The sequence below is a fragment of the Colletotrichum destructivum genome, chromosome 2 (genome assembly GCF_034447905.1).
Source record: "Colletotrichum destructivum chromosome 2, complete sequence".
Classification (NCBI taxonomy): Eukaryota; Fungi; Ascomycota; class Sordariomycetes; order Glomerellales; family Glomerellaceae; genus Colletotrichum; species Colletotrichum destructivum.
In genome coordinates this window covers 4,166,340-4,180,354 of record NC_085897.1, presented here as the reverse complement: position 1 = coordinate 4,180,354, position 14,015 = coordinate 4,166,340, and the positions used below count along the sequence as shown (strand labels likewise).

Sequence of the window (14,015 nt, the reverse complement as noted above, 5' to 3'; positions counted from 1 at the left end):
CCCCACGTACGCCGTCCTATCGCGTGGGGTTCGAAATTGGCCGGCACTCGCGGAAGGCACACTGAGAGACCAGATGGCCAAGACCAACACTGCCGAGTTAACGTCATGAATGATTTACGGCTGGGGATAGTAGAACCTCTTTTCTCAACGATGTCTTTGCTCTCCTTTGCACCTGTGTTTCTTGATGATATTGTAGAGTTGCTGCTCTTGAGGGTGGGGGGCTTTGACCATCAAATGCGCATGGGCGCCATTATTTGTGTACGTCAGTCAGATAAAATTGGCCTCTATTGTCAAAAGCCCGCTAGTTCCGATTGTGTTTCTGGGCTGGTCGTCGTAATAAAGCTCGCTGGCACCACTTGTGCAGTACCTGGCGGATTTAAAGCCGGTATTTAAGAGTTGCTGACGCCCCTGACGCCCCCGACGGGTCTCGAACCCGCTTCCAATAGGGTCTTCTTTGTTCACGTCACGTATTCAGTCCCACAGGCACTTGCAAGGTGCCTCACAATGTCGACGACTCGGAGTTATTCCTCAGAGCCATACATCAGGTTGCATCATCACCCGCTTCCATGTCCTACGTAATGAACGATGGGAGTGGAAAACTATTTAAGGAGGAGCAGATGCTTCCGGTTCTCCAGAAGACCACACATAATGCGATATTTGAATCTACATGACCTCAGTTACCTCCTGGTGCCTACTCTTGCTCTCTTCTATCTTCTACAACGAAACAACCAAGCAATTGTGCCAACACCCGAAGACACTCTTTCTACACCACCTGTCTCACCAGAAAACTTGAGAAAAATGGTCAAGACTCTTCCATTCGCCGGCATTCGCGTCCCGGTCCCGGGCTTTGGCGCGATGGGCATCACTTCGTTCATGAGCACTAGGATGTCCGCCGAGCAGGCAGAGCCGGTGCTCCTCAAGGCCATCGAGCTGGGCTGCACCTTCTGGGATACTGCTGTGAGTCGAGACTCTCTGTGTTCGCCAATGCAGCAAACATGCCGAACTTCGCTGATGTTATGGGGCTCAGGTCGCATATGACGCGGGTCTGAACGAGAAGATCCTTGGGGACTTCATCCGCAAGCACAACGTCCGCGACAAGGTCTTTGGCGAGTACAGACCCGGGATTTAAGCACTATGGGAGCCATCAGCTAATACTTTGATCGTGAAGTCGCTTCCAAGTGTGGCTTCGACGTCTTCGGCGACTTCAGCGTCACAAACTCCAGATCTCACATCAGGTCCTACATCAACGGCACCATCGAGAGGCTGGGCTTCGCTCCGGACTTGTACTACTTGCACAGAATCGACCCTAGTACGCCGACGCTTGACATAGAAAGATGCTTGGGTTGATGGCTAACTTTATGACAGAGACCCCGCTTCAGGAATCCATCGGTACTCTAGAAGAGCTCCGCAAGGAGGGCAAGACCAAGTACATTGGTCTCTCAGAGTGCTCAGCCAAGACGCTGCGCGAAGCTAACTCGAGTATGTCCTTGATACTTGTTTGCACATCGTGTTTCAAACACCTCACTGACAAGATCCCAGTTGCGAAAATCGACGCTGTTCAGTCAGAGTATTCCGCCTTTGAAACAATCCACGAGACTACAGGCCTGATCGAGACGGCCAAGGAATTGAACGTCGCCTTTGTGGCATTCAGCCCGCTGGGTCACGGCTGGTTGGTCGATGACTTCCCGTTCCAGAGCCCGGATGACTTTGCGCCCGACGACTTTCGCCGAACGTGTAAGTACCATCCGCCGGTGGTGAAGTCCAAATGAGCCCATGTCTGACAAATGCCTTAGCCCCCAAATTTCAGGGGGACAATTTTTACAAGAACAAGGCCATCGCGGACGAAATGAAAAGGATTGCCGCCGTGAAGGGATGTACACTCGCGCAACTAGCGCTGGCTTGGGTCGCGGCCCAAGACATGATTACCATCCCGGGCACCACCAAGGTGATAAGGTTGGAAGAGAATTGGGCGTCTCGGGAAGTGGAACTGTCGGAGGATGAGATGTTGTCGATCCGGAAGCTTGTGGACGCCAACAAGCCGGTGGGCGACAGGTTCGCGGGGCGCAGTGCGGCGGCCATCGGCCACTGAGAACTTTCGCGGCTGAGACCAGGCGCACTTGCACCACGGACGTCAGGTGAAGAGCCTAGTTGAGAGATAGTGTTACGACAAAATCCAATTATTTTGTGTTTGAATCCGTCCCCGTTGCCGCCATGGCGTGTTTGCGTGAGAATCGACCTTTTGTCTGGGCTTCGGACCGGAGGACAGCTCCGTGAAAGAAGGTTCAATTGCCGTTCGGTTTTGGTGGAAGTCCGACCGACCGACCCCACATGCGCCTATGTAGAGCAACTGGAATGAGGTATCGCAAGAATACTGAGTCCTTGGGCGTTCAAAGATAACTTTATCATAAATGCCGATACCCCTATGCTTCTTATAGTATTTGAATACTGTAGCTGGTCTCGGGGGCTTTTCCCCTCCCTTCAATTCTTTTTTCGTCCATCACTAGCAGCAAGCTCTCAGTTCGATTAAGTCATGTGTCTGGCGTCGGTAAGCTCTCAAGGTAAGCTCTCACTTTAAGATAGATAGAAGGTACCTCTCGCAAATACCTTGCGAAGTGGCGCATCTCCAGAAAAAAAGCTGCCCTGAAATTTTCTCAATTGACGGCTCGTTTACCAGACTGATACTGGACCGAGTCGTTTGCTGCCGACTGTGGAGAATCCGACTGACGTGGAAGTCTTGGTGCAGGTTGTTGGACAGAGACAGTCTTAAAGAGGCGCGGCTCCCTCTCACAGTAAGCACAAGCGTCCAGCCACGTGTTCATGCCTAACAATAGGTGCACTCCGGCAGGGAAATCGACATCGCGAGATGAAACAGACAATCAGCGAACAACAAAAGAAATTGTGGGTTTCTTTGCTCTAATAGACTTCGGGGTCTCGAGTCAAGGCCGGCGAAAGTGGGATTCGACGCCGGCGTCGACGGCGGTTGACAGCAGGCATGGAGACCATTGACCAATGCTTCGAAGCTATTTCCAAGTGTACCAGGACCTTTGCACTCACTCTGTATCATTGCAAGTAACAAGCACACCAAGCTGGACGGAACTTCGTTGCCAAGGTCTCAAGGGCGGGCAGGTCGTCCCTTATTCATCCCTTGTCACAGTGAATGAAGGAGCAGGCTCTGGAGACTAAGTGACATGTAGAGTGGAGCGTGAGCCTCAATATGGCGCCACAGAAGTTCACCGGAGGGGCGCATGGCCCGTGCACGGGAAGCTGGGGCGGTGCAATTTCCAGGCTGCGAGAAATTCCATTAATTGACCAGAAGGGGCCCAAAACTTAACACTCAAGGAGGCATTCGGGGAGATACAAGCAAAGGGCACACACGACAGAGCGTCACACCCTCCCTTACAACAAATCCCTTCCCGCATCCAATACCCTAGCCTCCCCCATCGGCAGGATTGGTCTGACATCTCGCTCTCTTCAGTCTTCAGAAAGAGAGGGACTCCTGGCTCTGACACATAAAAACCTAAAGCACCTCAGTCAGGCCCGTTAAGCCAGCGCAGCAGCTACAGCTCCCCTGGCCACATACCCCCAAATCGCCGAGATAGGGAGAAAGGAGCGCCTCGACATCACGACCGAGCGCCCTCCCAGCCATTACGACGTTGACAGCTACCTTTGCCGACAACTGCTCTGCTTTGTCCTGCATTGCCTTGATATCCGATCCCCATTCGCGCGATCTGTCACCAGTGCCAAGCGTCTCATCTGCGACGACCGCTTGACCGAACCTGACTTTGTGCACAATCCCCCGACCCGAGCCCAGCAGAGCCAGCAGCCCTACCTCCCTTTGTCCATTGACGACATCCCCACGACACCTCTCCCAAACATTCGACACCATGTCAGCACCGGCAGGAGGTCTTACTAGACGCCGAGGAGGCGGAGGCGCCGCGGCCGGCGATGGCGAGACCAGCAACGGCGCTCCCCGCACCAACTCCACGAACAACTTCAAAGACAGCGCCCCCGAGACGAGCTACGAGAGCGGAGAGAACGGCCACAAGATCGCCTTCGACCCCCGCGACATCAGTGAGAGCGCCGAACGCAGCAAACAGCCCAAGTTGACCTTGATGGAGGAGGTTCTGCTGCTCGGCCTCAAGGACAAGCAGGTACAAGTGCTTCACCATTGCCAATATTGAGGCCAGGTCGCTAATTTGCCTTTGTTGCACTGTGCAGGGCTACCTATCGTTCTGGAACGACAACATCTCATACGCTCTCCGAGGATGCATCGTCATTGAGCTCGCCTTCCGCGGTCGCATCAGCATGCAGAAGGATGCCTCGAGACGGCGCTTCCCCCTCGCAGACCGCGTCATCGAAGTGATCGACGAGACCCTTACAGGCGAAGTGCTACTCGACGAGGCATTGAAGATGATGAAGCAGAGCGAGAAGATGAGCGTCAGCTCCTGGATTGACCTGATGAGCGGTAATGCCCCCGCTCCCTTTTCTCCCTTGGATTGCACACCGCGCTGTCCTCTTTGCGCTTTCAGTGCATCTGCTGACGATTGTCCCCTGTGGCAGGAGAAACATGGAACTTGATGAAGATTGGATACCAATTAAAACAGGTTCGCGAGCGCCTGGCCAAGGGTCTCGTCGATAAGGGTATTCTTCGCACCGAGAAGCGCAACTTCCTTCTCTTCGACATGGCGACCCACCCTGTCGCTGACGGAGGGGCCAAGGAGGAGATTCGCCGCCGCGTCCGTAACGTTCTGACCCAGCGTACTGTCGTCCTACCCGCGTCCCAGTTCCTGCCCGAGAACCTTGAGTTCCGCTACGTGCGCACCATTGCCATGGTTTGCGCCGCCTACGCCGCCAACGTTCTCGAGAACGCCCTCAGCACCCTCGGCCACGAGGCCCGCGAGCGCGCCTTCGCCCAGACGGACGAGCTCCTCGCCGACTACAGCCAGTGGCCATTCGGAAAGAAGGCCACCGGCAACGGCATCGGCGCCAACCTTCCCCAAGTCATCGCAGAGGTATGCTAACCCGGTGTCCCCCGCCGCCTCACCGGCAACCCACCTAGCTAACAACCTTGTGCAGGAAATCAGCAGCGGCAAGGACAAGGAGCTGCAACTCGAAGTTGTCGCCGCCTGTCTGAGCGTCTTCACCCGTCTCGACTCCCTCTTGTAAACATAATCGACCCCGAAATACTCAAATCCGATTACCCCGCCTCTGTGGCCTTCGATGGAGGGCCTGGTCGCGGCGACTTGGGCAATTTCTGGGAGCAACCCCTCCCCCTCCCCCTTTTCTTCTCCACTACTATTCACAACCTAGACGACACTTTCGAAACGCCCAGAATTGAGCACTCCCAACCTTCACCATATTCGAACCCTCACGAGAAATGACCAGTAAATCGAAAAGGGGAAAACCGTCTTTCTTCTGTTCCCCGGAAACCAAAAGAAATTGCAACATGTAGTTGGGAGGGATGGGGCAGGATATTTGGGTTCAGCCGGTAGGCAGGGGAAACATTATGAAAAGGGCGCTGCTGCTGCATTCCTCCTTTGCCTCGCTGGAGATAACGGTGTTTCCAAAAGGAAAAGAATGAAGGATGACCGGGATGGCGAAAATATACACACGCGTGTAGTCGGTTGGGTTTCAACTACCTCTTTTTATTCCACCGTAAGCGATCGTTTTAATGCAACAACACTCACAATGAACAACACAAATCTTCTCCCCCCCCAAAATAAAAGATGTAGCGCATGGATAAAGAGAGTACAAGGTGTTGTGAGTATCTGCGAGGCTCGTCTTTCCCAACAACCCCCTTCTTCTTGGTCTGGTCTCCTCAACTTGTGGTAGTTTTCGAGATGGGGAGAACATTATCTGGCGTTAGTGAGCACATGAATGCAAAGTCTTTTCTTCTATCCCGGGCCGAGACTTAAACCCCAAACATGCGCGACGTCATGCCTTTGAACACACGATACGTCGCTTCTCAGACCCATGGGCGATGATGCCCCGATGGCCATGTTGAGGCCTGGTGGCGCGTGGCCGCGAACGAAAGAGACGGCGAGAGGCTGGTCATGTCATGGCTAGAACGATTGAAATATGTATTCACGGGTTCCCTCCTACGCCGCCATTCCCCTCCCCCGTTTTTTGGATGTGTAAAACAGAAGAAGGAAAAAAAAGGTTTACAGTCATTTTGCCCCCATGAACGCCTGAGTTTCCCCCCCTATCCGTACGTAGCAGATGATGCAACAACCACCTTTGGTTTCCTCTCGAAGACCCTTTTCCTTCCTTCTCCTTTCACCACCCGGGGGCGGGGGGGTATCGATTAAGATTTGTTTGTTGTTATTGTTGTGCGTCTCGCGTCCTCCATCAACACGTCCCAACTCTCTCTCTCTGTCTCCCCCTTCCCATCCTCCCCTCTCTGTTCCTCACGAGTCTCGGTGATCTTTCACCGGGAGGAGAGGGGGAGGGGGGAATCTGGGCGAACGCGGCTTTTATTTCTTCTTCTTGCCACCGCCGAAACTTCCCTCGAACCCGGGCCTCGCCTTCTTGGGCCCGCTGCCGACCTTCTTCCCGCTCTTGCGGCCGAGCTTGTGCGCGAGCTTCTCGTCCTTGCGCTTCTTGATGTTGTCGTCGCGCTTCTTCTGCTTCTCGCGGATCGCCTTGGCGACGCCATCGCTGCGCTCCTTCCACGCCTTCTCGCTCTTCTTCTTGGTCTGGTCCTTGCGCTTGACGGCCTTCTTGAGCGCCTGCTCGTCGTCGCGGATGCGCTCGCCCTCGGCCCGCTTCCGCGCTGTCAGCCACTGCTCCTTCTCGGCGATGTCGGCCTGCTTCTCCTTGTCGAGCGCCGCGAGCCGCTTCTTCTGGTTCTGGATCTTGATGAGCGCCGTCTTGGGGTCCGACGGCCCGCGCTTCTTGTGCGTGTTGAGCGCGTGCGACAGGTCGTGCGAGAGCTTGGTGCCGTCGTCGAACGCGACGCGGCCGAAGGCGAAGTTGGCCGGCTCGTCGTCGTCGCCGAGGCCGACGCGCGGCGACATGACGCTGGGCGAGTTGAGCACCAGCGCCTCCTCGCGCTTGGCCTCCTCCTCGAGACGCGCCTTGGTGCGGAGCTCCTTCTTGTGCTCCTTGCGCTGGGCCTGCTTAGCGCGGCGCGCCTCGATGAGCTCCTGGCGTGTGCGAATCGGTTTGCCGTCCGGGCCGTCGGCCTTGCGGGCCGCACGGAGGGCTTCTATCCGCGCTGCGAGCCGGGCGCGGAGAGCCGAGGTGTCGGCGGGGAGCTTGATGTGCTTCGGCTTCTCGGAGGGCGGGACCGTGGAGCTCGTCGAGGTCGTCGCGCTCGTGGCCTCAGCGGAGGCGGCGGTTGCCCCCGTGGCGGTGTCAAAGGTGGAGTCTGGTGTCGAGGTCGGGCTCGAGGCGCCGCTGCTGGACTCGGTGGGCTTCAGACCGGAGAGGTCGAGAGGGTTGAGGTCCGCCGTTGCAGCGTAGCCCTCGTCATCGGACTCTTCGTCGACGGTCTCGTACTCCTCGTCGTCCTTGTCGCCGTCCCTATTATGGTCATTGCTGGCGGGCTTGGCGTCTTTGGGCTCGGCCTTCTTCTGTTGCTTCTTTGACTCCTTCTTGGACCCCTTCTTGGCGGCAGCGACGGGGGACTTTGCTGAGGTCTTAGCCTCCTCCGCCGGCTTGCTGGACGCCTTGACCTCGGACACTTGGGCGGCAGCGTCACCGACGGCGGCGACGGGGGCGGCAGATTCACCGGTTTCCATCTTAGCAGCCTTCTTCTCGGCCTTCTTCGCCTTCTTATCGGCGCGCTTTTCCTTCTTGGCCTCCTTCCTCGCGAGTCTCATGAGCTGATTTTGCGACATCTCGGCTGGATTGGCGTCCTCAACAGTGTCGAGAGGGTCGGCCGTCTTCTGCTTCTTATAGTCCTTGTTGCGGAGGCCCTGGCCGGGCAGCTCCCTCTGCACGCCGGGGATGCCCTCGTCATCGCCGGCAGCCTCTTGCCTATCCTCCTCCTCCTGCATCTCCTGCAGCTTGCGCTTGTTGCGCGCTGCGCGCTCATCCATGACCTCCTTTGCGTTGCGGTTCAGCTCGCTATCGGGGTCCAGCTTAGAGATCTTGGCCGCTTTGGCTTCGGCTTTTGTCTGCTTCGTCTTCTTCCATTGGTCCTGCGAGAAAGGTATCTTGCGTAAGCAAACGTACTCCTTTTTCGGGTAGGCACTTCAAAGACCTGGAAGAGGGGAGAGAATCTTGACGAGAGGTGCGACCGCCGTAGGAGGGCCTTCGGTCGCTAGGCGATCGCTCGCAGAACATGTAGGGAGTAAGGCTTGGGCAGGGCACACGTACAGAGTTGTCTTCTCCATAGTACATCTTGGCCGGGATGAGGGACAAAAGACCATCAAAGGCCTTTGAGTGCTCGCGCAGGCGGTCCTATTGAGGTTGTCAATGCCACCCTGCCTTGTTGGACATGACAGGACCATCATCATCGCCAGCCGCTATTTTTCTTAGCAGGTGGCGGGGCACGGACATAACGAACCTGCAATGTAGATTCCGCCATTTCCCCCCTGGTGTCTTTTTCTTTCTCGTTTGAAAAAAAAAATTTGTTTTTTTGTACAACGGAAAAGAACCCAAACAACTTCTTGTCGAAATGGGATCGTAGGGTTTGGTTGGAGTGTTTGCCGTTGAGGAGCGAAAACGAAAGGTCGACAGCTGGGCGCGTGCAAGCAGACTCGGTGAGCAGAGTGAGCTTTGATATCAGCGGGCGGTTTGCGGGCGGGATTGCTGCGAATTTTCGATTCGAAATTTTTTGGACAGTGGAGAAATCGCTTATGCGAAATCTTGGCGCCTTTCTGCCGCCTGAAGCCCAGCGGACTACGGGGCGGTGAACGCCGATACCGCCCCCACAATGACATTACGCCTCGATACAAGCATGCGTTCTGCGTATCCACAACCGCCAGTTGCCAGGTGCCATATGCCAGATACTGATACCACGAAGGGTCCAGAGTCCAGACCCATCTGGTGGTCCATTGTCATCACCAATCGTTGGTCAGGGTTGGCTCGACTTGAAACATCTACTCACACGAGCACATGCAGTATTTCGTACACAACCGTCAAATCATTCGCGCATGGCACAGGCAAACATCATTAATAGTACTTTGTTCGGAAGCGGGTTTCTCTAGAAATACCTCTAGACTTCAAAGTATCAACGATCCGCAAAACTTTCTATCGCGCAGTTGCAAACTCCTGTCAATACCGAGGTGGTGGTGGTCTCCATGTGGAGCCATCCGGCCGTTGTCCCGTTCCGTCCAACAATCAATCAATCCTTCAAATCCGAACGCCGCTCTTCTGGGATCCCCCATGCCGTCCCATTCCGTCCACGAAGCAGTGCCACTCGGACTTAACCATGTCAACCCGCCAGCAAAGTCAATCACCAAGAAAACGGGTATCGACCCATCAACGCCTGCTCCGAATGACATCTTGTCTTTCGGAGACCATGGTTCTTCATCAATCTTCTCTATAGTCGCAGTGGTAGCAACTTCAAAGACATTCCATTGCCGAACAATTCTTCGCACTTGTATGTTTCGTCCAGACAGAGCCGCAAATAACACCTTTCGGCATTGTCCTTTTCTCGTGATGTAAGGCTTAACTCGCCGTCGTAGAGAGTGTTGCCATGTAGACGCAGTCTATGCTCCAGCCATTCCTGCCGCGAAGGAAGGTGTCTGGGGCTGGAGCGAATAGCCGTTCGTAGACTTGGCGCTAAGCTCTGCTTGTCGCTGGCGTTCGGCTTTCTCACGCTCGAGTTGTTCCTTTTCCGACTTTGTGATGCGCGGCTTGCGTGTGAGTGAACCACCACGAGATCCTCGACCGCCTCTGGACCCTGGGCCTCCGCCACGGCCGGTGCCGCCTTCGCCGCGAGTGGTGCCGCCACGGCCGCCAATGCGACCGCCTCGGCTACCGCGACCACGTTTGGGTAGTCCATCGGGTCTAGATGGTGTAAGCGTTTTGTTCACGAAAAGATCCAATGCAAGTGCAACAAACCTAGTGTCTACGGGCTTCTCGACCTCGGGCACCAGTGGGCCAGAGTACACGAAAAATCCATCTCTGCTGGCGGCAGCCTGCTGCTCCCACAATAGCTCGGAGTCGTCGACAAAGTCGTCGTCCTTGTCGTACTCGTCTTCCTTGAAATTGCGCTTCTTCTTTTTCGGCTTCTCTGGCACGTCAGCACCGCTGGTCATGCCACCCATCTCCACGTTGCTGGCCTCCTTGTCTGAATCCTCCGACATCTCGTCGCCCGATTCTTGTCCCGACGCCGTCTTCTCCAGAGCAGCAGAGGCGGCAGCAATACGCGCTTTGCGGTCTCGCTTCTCCGCCAGCCGGGGGTGCAGAGCATCCCAGCCATACTTCTCCTCCGCCATGCGCATCACGTTGACGTATATGTTGGTGTCGCCCGGCTTGATAGGGATGTCGAGAACAATGTCTGGCGCCTTGTATTCCTTGCCATTCTCAGCCCTGCCAAAGTCGAGAATGGATCGATCGGAAAGGACGTCGCCACGAGGCTCGTCCAACGCACTGATCTTGGGCGACGAGATGCCAGACTTCTGTGGTTTCTGCTTAGGCGAGGGCTTCTTGCTCGCGACGGAGCCAGCAGTCGAGACTGCATCCTTTAACTTAGCATCGGTCTTCGCATTGGGCACCGGCGGGGGAGCGAGTGCCTTCTTCGGGTCGGGAACAGGTGGTTTCGCAATGGGTTGAGGAGCCGATCTAGCGGGGTAAGGTGGCGAGGCGGGGACAGGTGCATTGTCTTGTGTTCGGGACTGAGTTGAAGCGCCGTAAGTTTGGGCCGAAGGCGACGTTACGTTCTGTGCGGGCGGATCGACAAGACTGGCAATTGAAGGCGACGCGCTAGGTCGATTGACGGGCTGAGTTGTGGGTCTCGGCGAAGACGCGATGCCAAAGATTCCTCTCACGGGATCATAGCTGCCCCGGATGGGATCGTAATGTCCACTCATGCGCGTCGGCAGAGCTGCGCTGTGCGGCTTCGACTCGACCTCTGGTTCGGCGTTCAAAATGCCCTGCATCGAACGGGGTAGTTCCTCTCGCTTGGGCGCTTTCTGCGCTGTGTGTTCGGGCTGGGCAGAGCCAGGCCGAGATTCGGAAGTAATACCAGCAATATCTATGGTTTTGGCCTGTCTAGGAGGGGGGGGAGTTGAAGACGAGGCGGCTGCAGCTGCGAGAGATTTCGAGTCCGAGCCGGCATCGGCATCCTGTGCTGGTGCCGACTTCCTCTTCCTCTGAATGGGCGGCGCATTAGGGTCGCGAGGCTTTCTCGGCCGGCGAACTTTAGGCGGCTCATCGGGGTTTCTGGGCTTGACGGTAGAGCCAGGCTTGCGACCGGGCTTCTTGCGCGGGAGGCCGGCGGCCGTAAGGCGAACTTCCGGTTGGGGTTGCTCGTTTCCTGTGAGGACGCCGAAGCGTGGTTGAGAGGGGTCGACGATGATCTCGTCCATGTCCATGTTGTTGTTCGGTCGGCTGATTAGAGGCGAGCCGGGTTCTGAGATTGAGCCGGAAGGTGGTGACGAAAGTTCAGGCGAGGAGCTGTCGCGCATAGCTGGCTCTCCTCCACCACCAGTAGACACCACTCCGAGAGAAGCCTTGGGAACAAGACCGATAGAACAGTTGAACCAAATCTCAGTTTTGAGGCGGAAAAAAAGTTCAAGTGCAACTCGTCCGAGCTTTTTCCTATCGCAGACCGCTGAAGATGTCGTGCATCGAAGAATGGCCGGTTTTTGGTTGGACGGCGGCTTGAATCAGTAGGTCGTCCTGAATGACCTCACTTTTTGCTCCGACAGGGAGACAGGTTCGCGTTGTGGTGCGTTTGTATCTCTAGCGTCGGATTGGCTGAATTTGGGTTGGGAGGGGGGGAGACGAAATTATGTAAGGTGGACTAGGTTGGCTAAGGCAGGAAGGAGGCTGCTGCTGCACCGGTCACCTGCGGTGTGGCCGTGCGGAGTCGTGAGTGGGAACTCGTGAATAACCTCAAGGGAGGTTCGGAAGTCGTGTTTTTTTGACGACCGCTGGTACCTTTGAGGGAGAGAAAAAAGCCGATATGCAGGAAATCCGCGGACCGGGGACCGTCAAAGAGTGCAGTTTAATGAGCTGAACAAAATGATGGTCTTTTCAGGATGTCGACGATGGGTGGCGATGGCGGAATTGATGGATTGGGTGTATCTGCAGTGGGATTTGCAGTGTCGTGGTAGTTGTGAAAAGGGAAAAGGAGGAGAGAAATGGGCGATCGGAAGAGGAGATGGGGATGGCTACGTTTTTGGGGGGAGAACAACAATGATTTTGGCTGCTGCGCAAGACGAGAAAAACGGGGCACCGAGCAGACGTGGATGGCCTCAGCAGGCGTGAAAGGCAAGGGAAATTTTATTACTACAGCCGAATTAAAGACTCGGACTAGGCTGGGGGGCACGTTAATGGGATCAGATGGCCTCAGGACCAGGAGCACGAGGAACGTGGACGGGGGGAGAGAAAGAGGGAAGGGGAAGGGGAGGAAAGGAGGGAAACAACGGGGGTGAATGAATGGGGAGATGGGGTGGGCACGGCCAAGATCAGGAAGGAAAGAAAAGAGCGAGCGACTGATTGACTGGGAAAGGAATGGGAATGGGAACAGGAGCAGGAGCAGCAGCTTGAGAAAAGGAGGGGGAATGGAAATGGGAATGGTAACAACATGAAAGAGTGGACGACCGGAGGAAAAGCGCCAGGTGCAGACCTCACCTCACTCACCCTGACTGACACTCAACCAAAGTGGAGGCCAGCGGCGGCAGTAATGGGAGCGGAGGCAGGAAGGGGGGAAACACCAAGACGAAGAAGCGATGGCAGGAAGAGGAATCAACACTGGGCCGGCATAGTGAAATGTGTAAACCTCCAAACGTGGGCCAGACCCAGAAAGAAAAGACGACGTGGGCGGGATGACGGGATGGTCTGGCAAGGAACTCGACCTCAAGATGGGAATGGGAACACGCCCCCCCCTTGGAGGTCAGCGGCTTTTGGTGCTCTGGTACTTCTCCGCTTTAACTCGTCGGTGCCAGTCATGATGGCAAGGGCAAAAGACGAGGTCATCAGGTGTCAACGTAAAGTAGGTAAACCACCACACACGGGCCAAGGTAGCCACCAAGGCAAAGCCAGCCGGAGAAGAGCCAGAGACCGGATCATCATGCAGGGCAAGGAAGTAGGGCGAGCGGCCAGCCCGATGCGAGGAACTCCTCCGCAGGTAACTTTGGGGAAGGGGTCAAGTCGTCCACTATCAGTCTATCAACAGCCAGCACGCACCGAAGAGATGCGACGGGACGGGCTCTTGCCGCGGCAGGTATGCGTGTGCTCCGCGGTGTTGTCCCGGATGGATGCGGTAATATCAATTGAGAAGACGTGGAGTAGCAAGGTGGCGGCGCTACGGGGATGCGAGGGGGTCGAAGGTACCTCATCCAGTCCAGAGGTATGCAGCCGCGCCAGGAGAGGAGGGGTGAGCAGGAGCCGAGCCGTGGGGAAAGGAGGGAAAAGAAGGGGTCGTGGAATTTCCCATCAACAAGCAATAGGGAAAGGGGAACACTGCGTGCTGCAGCACCGGTAGGTACCTGGGTGATAGGGTGATAGGTTACCTGGGTAGTCTGGTGGCATGTCCAGAGGTCGGAGCTGAGAGGGGTCACCAAGCAGAAAAAGAGAAACACGGGTCCGGGCGCAGGTACCGGGTACATAACGGATGTGCCACGCTTCCTTTTCTGCCAATGCGAGTGAGGTGCGACGCTGGAAGTGGGCCATCCATGGGTTCTGCGCGTCTGACGTTGAACCACGTCCGGCTTCCATTTCCGCTCTAGCGTCCCAGATAACCGCGCCTGCTACAAGGATCTTGTGCAAACCATGCCGAGCCCAAAACAGAGGGACGAGAGGGACTTGGAGGGAAAAGCCAGGGGTTGTAGGGGAGATCACACTGGAGGGCCAGGGCGCATGCACCGGCCCAGATCTCTTTCCCCCACTGTCAC

At 56.0% G+C, this 14,015-nt stretch overlaps 4 protein-coding genes across 4 annotated transcripts; 2 read left to right on the top strand and 2 right to left on the bottom strand.

Annotated features, from left to right (window-relative positions):
- Positions 1 to 446: 446 nt before the first annotated feature.
- Positions 447 to 2,089, top strand: CDEST_03476 (Putative NADP-dependent oxidoreductase domain-containing protein; the record flags this gene model as incomplete). The annotated part of the gene is made up of 6 exons (XM_062919635.1): positions 447 to 957; positions 1,028 to 1,099; positions 1,180 to 1,309; positions 1,366 to 1,479; positions 1,540 to 1,734; positions 1,794 to 2,089. The coding sequence occupies exons 1-6, from the start codon at positions 586 to 588 to the stop codon at positions 2,087 to 2,089; spliced, it is 1,179 nt and encodes a 392-aa protein (XP_062775686.1). The 5' UTR covers positions 447 to 585.
- A 1,232-nt stretch (positions 2,090 to 3,321) lies between these two features.
- On the top strand, positions 3,322 to 6,000 carry CDEST_03475 (Putative golgi phosphoprotein). Its single transcript, XM_062919634.1, has 4 exons — positions 3,322 to 4,151; positions 4,219 to 4,465; positions 4,561 to 5,012; positions 5,077 to 6,000. The coding sequence occupies exons 1-4, from the start codon at positions 3,885 to 3,887 to the stop codon at positions 5,164 to 5,166; spliced, it is 1,056 nt and encodes a 351-aa protein (XP_062775685.1). The 5' UTR covers positions 3,322 to 3,884; the 3' UTR covers positions 5,167 to 6,000.
- A 9-nt stretch (positions 6,001 to 6,009) lies between these two features.
- CDEST_03474 (Putative ribosomal RNA-processing protein) lies at positions 6,010 to 8,757 on the bottom strand. The gene is made up of 3 exons (XM_062919633.1): positions 8,513 to 8,757; positions 8,323 to 8,406; positions 6,010 to 8,144 (listed from the first exon to the last, which is right to left on the bottom strand). The coding sequence occupies exons 1-3, from the start codon at positions 8,531 to 8,533 to the stop codon at positions 6,474 to 6,476; spliced, it is 1,776 nt and encodes a 591-aa protein (XP_062775684.1). The 5' UTR covers positions 8,534 to 8,757; the 3' UTR covers positions 6,010 to 6,473.
- Positions 8,758 to 9,634: 877 nt separating this feature from the next.
- Positions 9,635 to 12,887, bottom strand: CDEST_03473 (uncharacterized protein). Its single transcript, XM_062919632.1, has 2 exons — positions 10,015 to 12,887; positions 9,635 to 9,960 (listed from the first exon to the last, which is right to left on the bottom strand). The coding sequence occupies exons 1-2, from the start codon at positions 11,580 to 11,582 to the stop codon at positions 9,660 to 9,662; spliced, it is 1,869 nt and encodes a 622-aa protein (XP_062775683.1). The 5' UTR covers positions 11,583 to 12,887; the 3' UTR covers positions 9,635 to 9,659.
- Positions 12,888 to 14,015: the final 1,128 nt, after the last annotated feature.

Bases quoted from the DNA above. Each gene is read 5' to 3' on its own strand.
- CDEST_03475 (XM_062919634.1), top strand. From the start codon at position 3,885: ATGTCAGCACCGGCAGGAGGTCTTACTAGACGCCGAGGAGGCGGAGGC. The intron at 4,152-4,218 runs GTACAAGTGCTT...TGCACTGTGCAG, and splicing joins TCGGCCTCAAGGACAAGCAG to GGCTACCTATCGTTCTGGAA. The intron at 4,466-4,560 runs GTAATGCCCCCG...CCCCTGTGGCAG, and splicing joins CTGGATTGACCTGATGAGCG to GAGAAACATGGAACTTGATG.
- CDEST_03474 (XM_062919633.1), bottom strand. From the start codon at position 8,533: ATGGCGGAATCTACATTGCAG. The intron at 8,407-8,512 runs GTTCGTTATGTC...CAACCTCAATAG, and splicing joins TGGCGGAATCTACATTGCAG to GACCGCCTGCGCGAGCACTC. The intron at 8,145-8,322 runs GTACGTGTGCCC...CCTTTCTCGCAG, and splicing joins ACTATGGAGAAGACAACTCT to GACCAATGGAAGAAGACGAA.
- CDEST_03473 (XM_062919632.1), bottom strand. From the start codon at position 11,582: ATGCGCGACAGCTCCTCGCCTGAACTTTCGTCACCACCTTCCGGCTCA. The intron at 9,961-10,014 runs GTTTGTTGCACT...TACACCATCTAG, and splicing joins GAGAAGCCCGTAGACACTAG to ACCCGATGGACTACCCAAAC.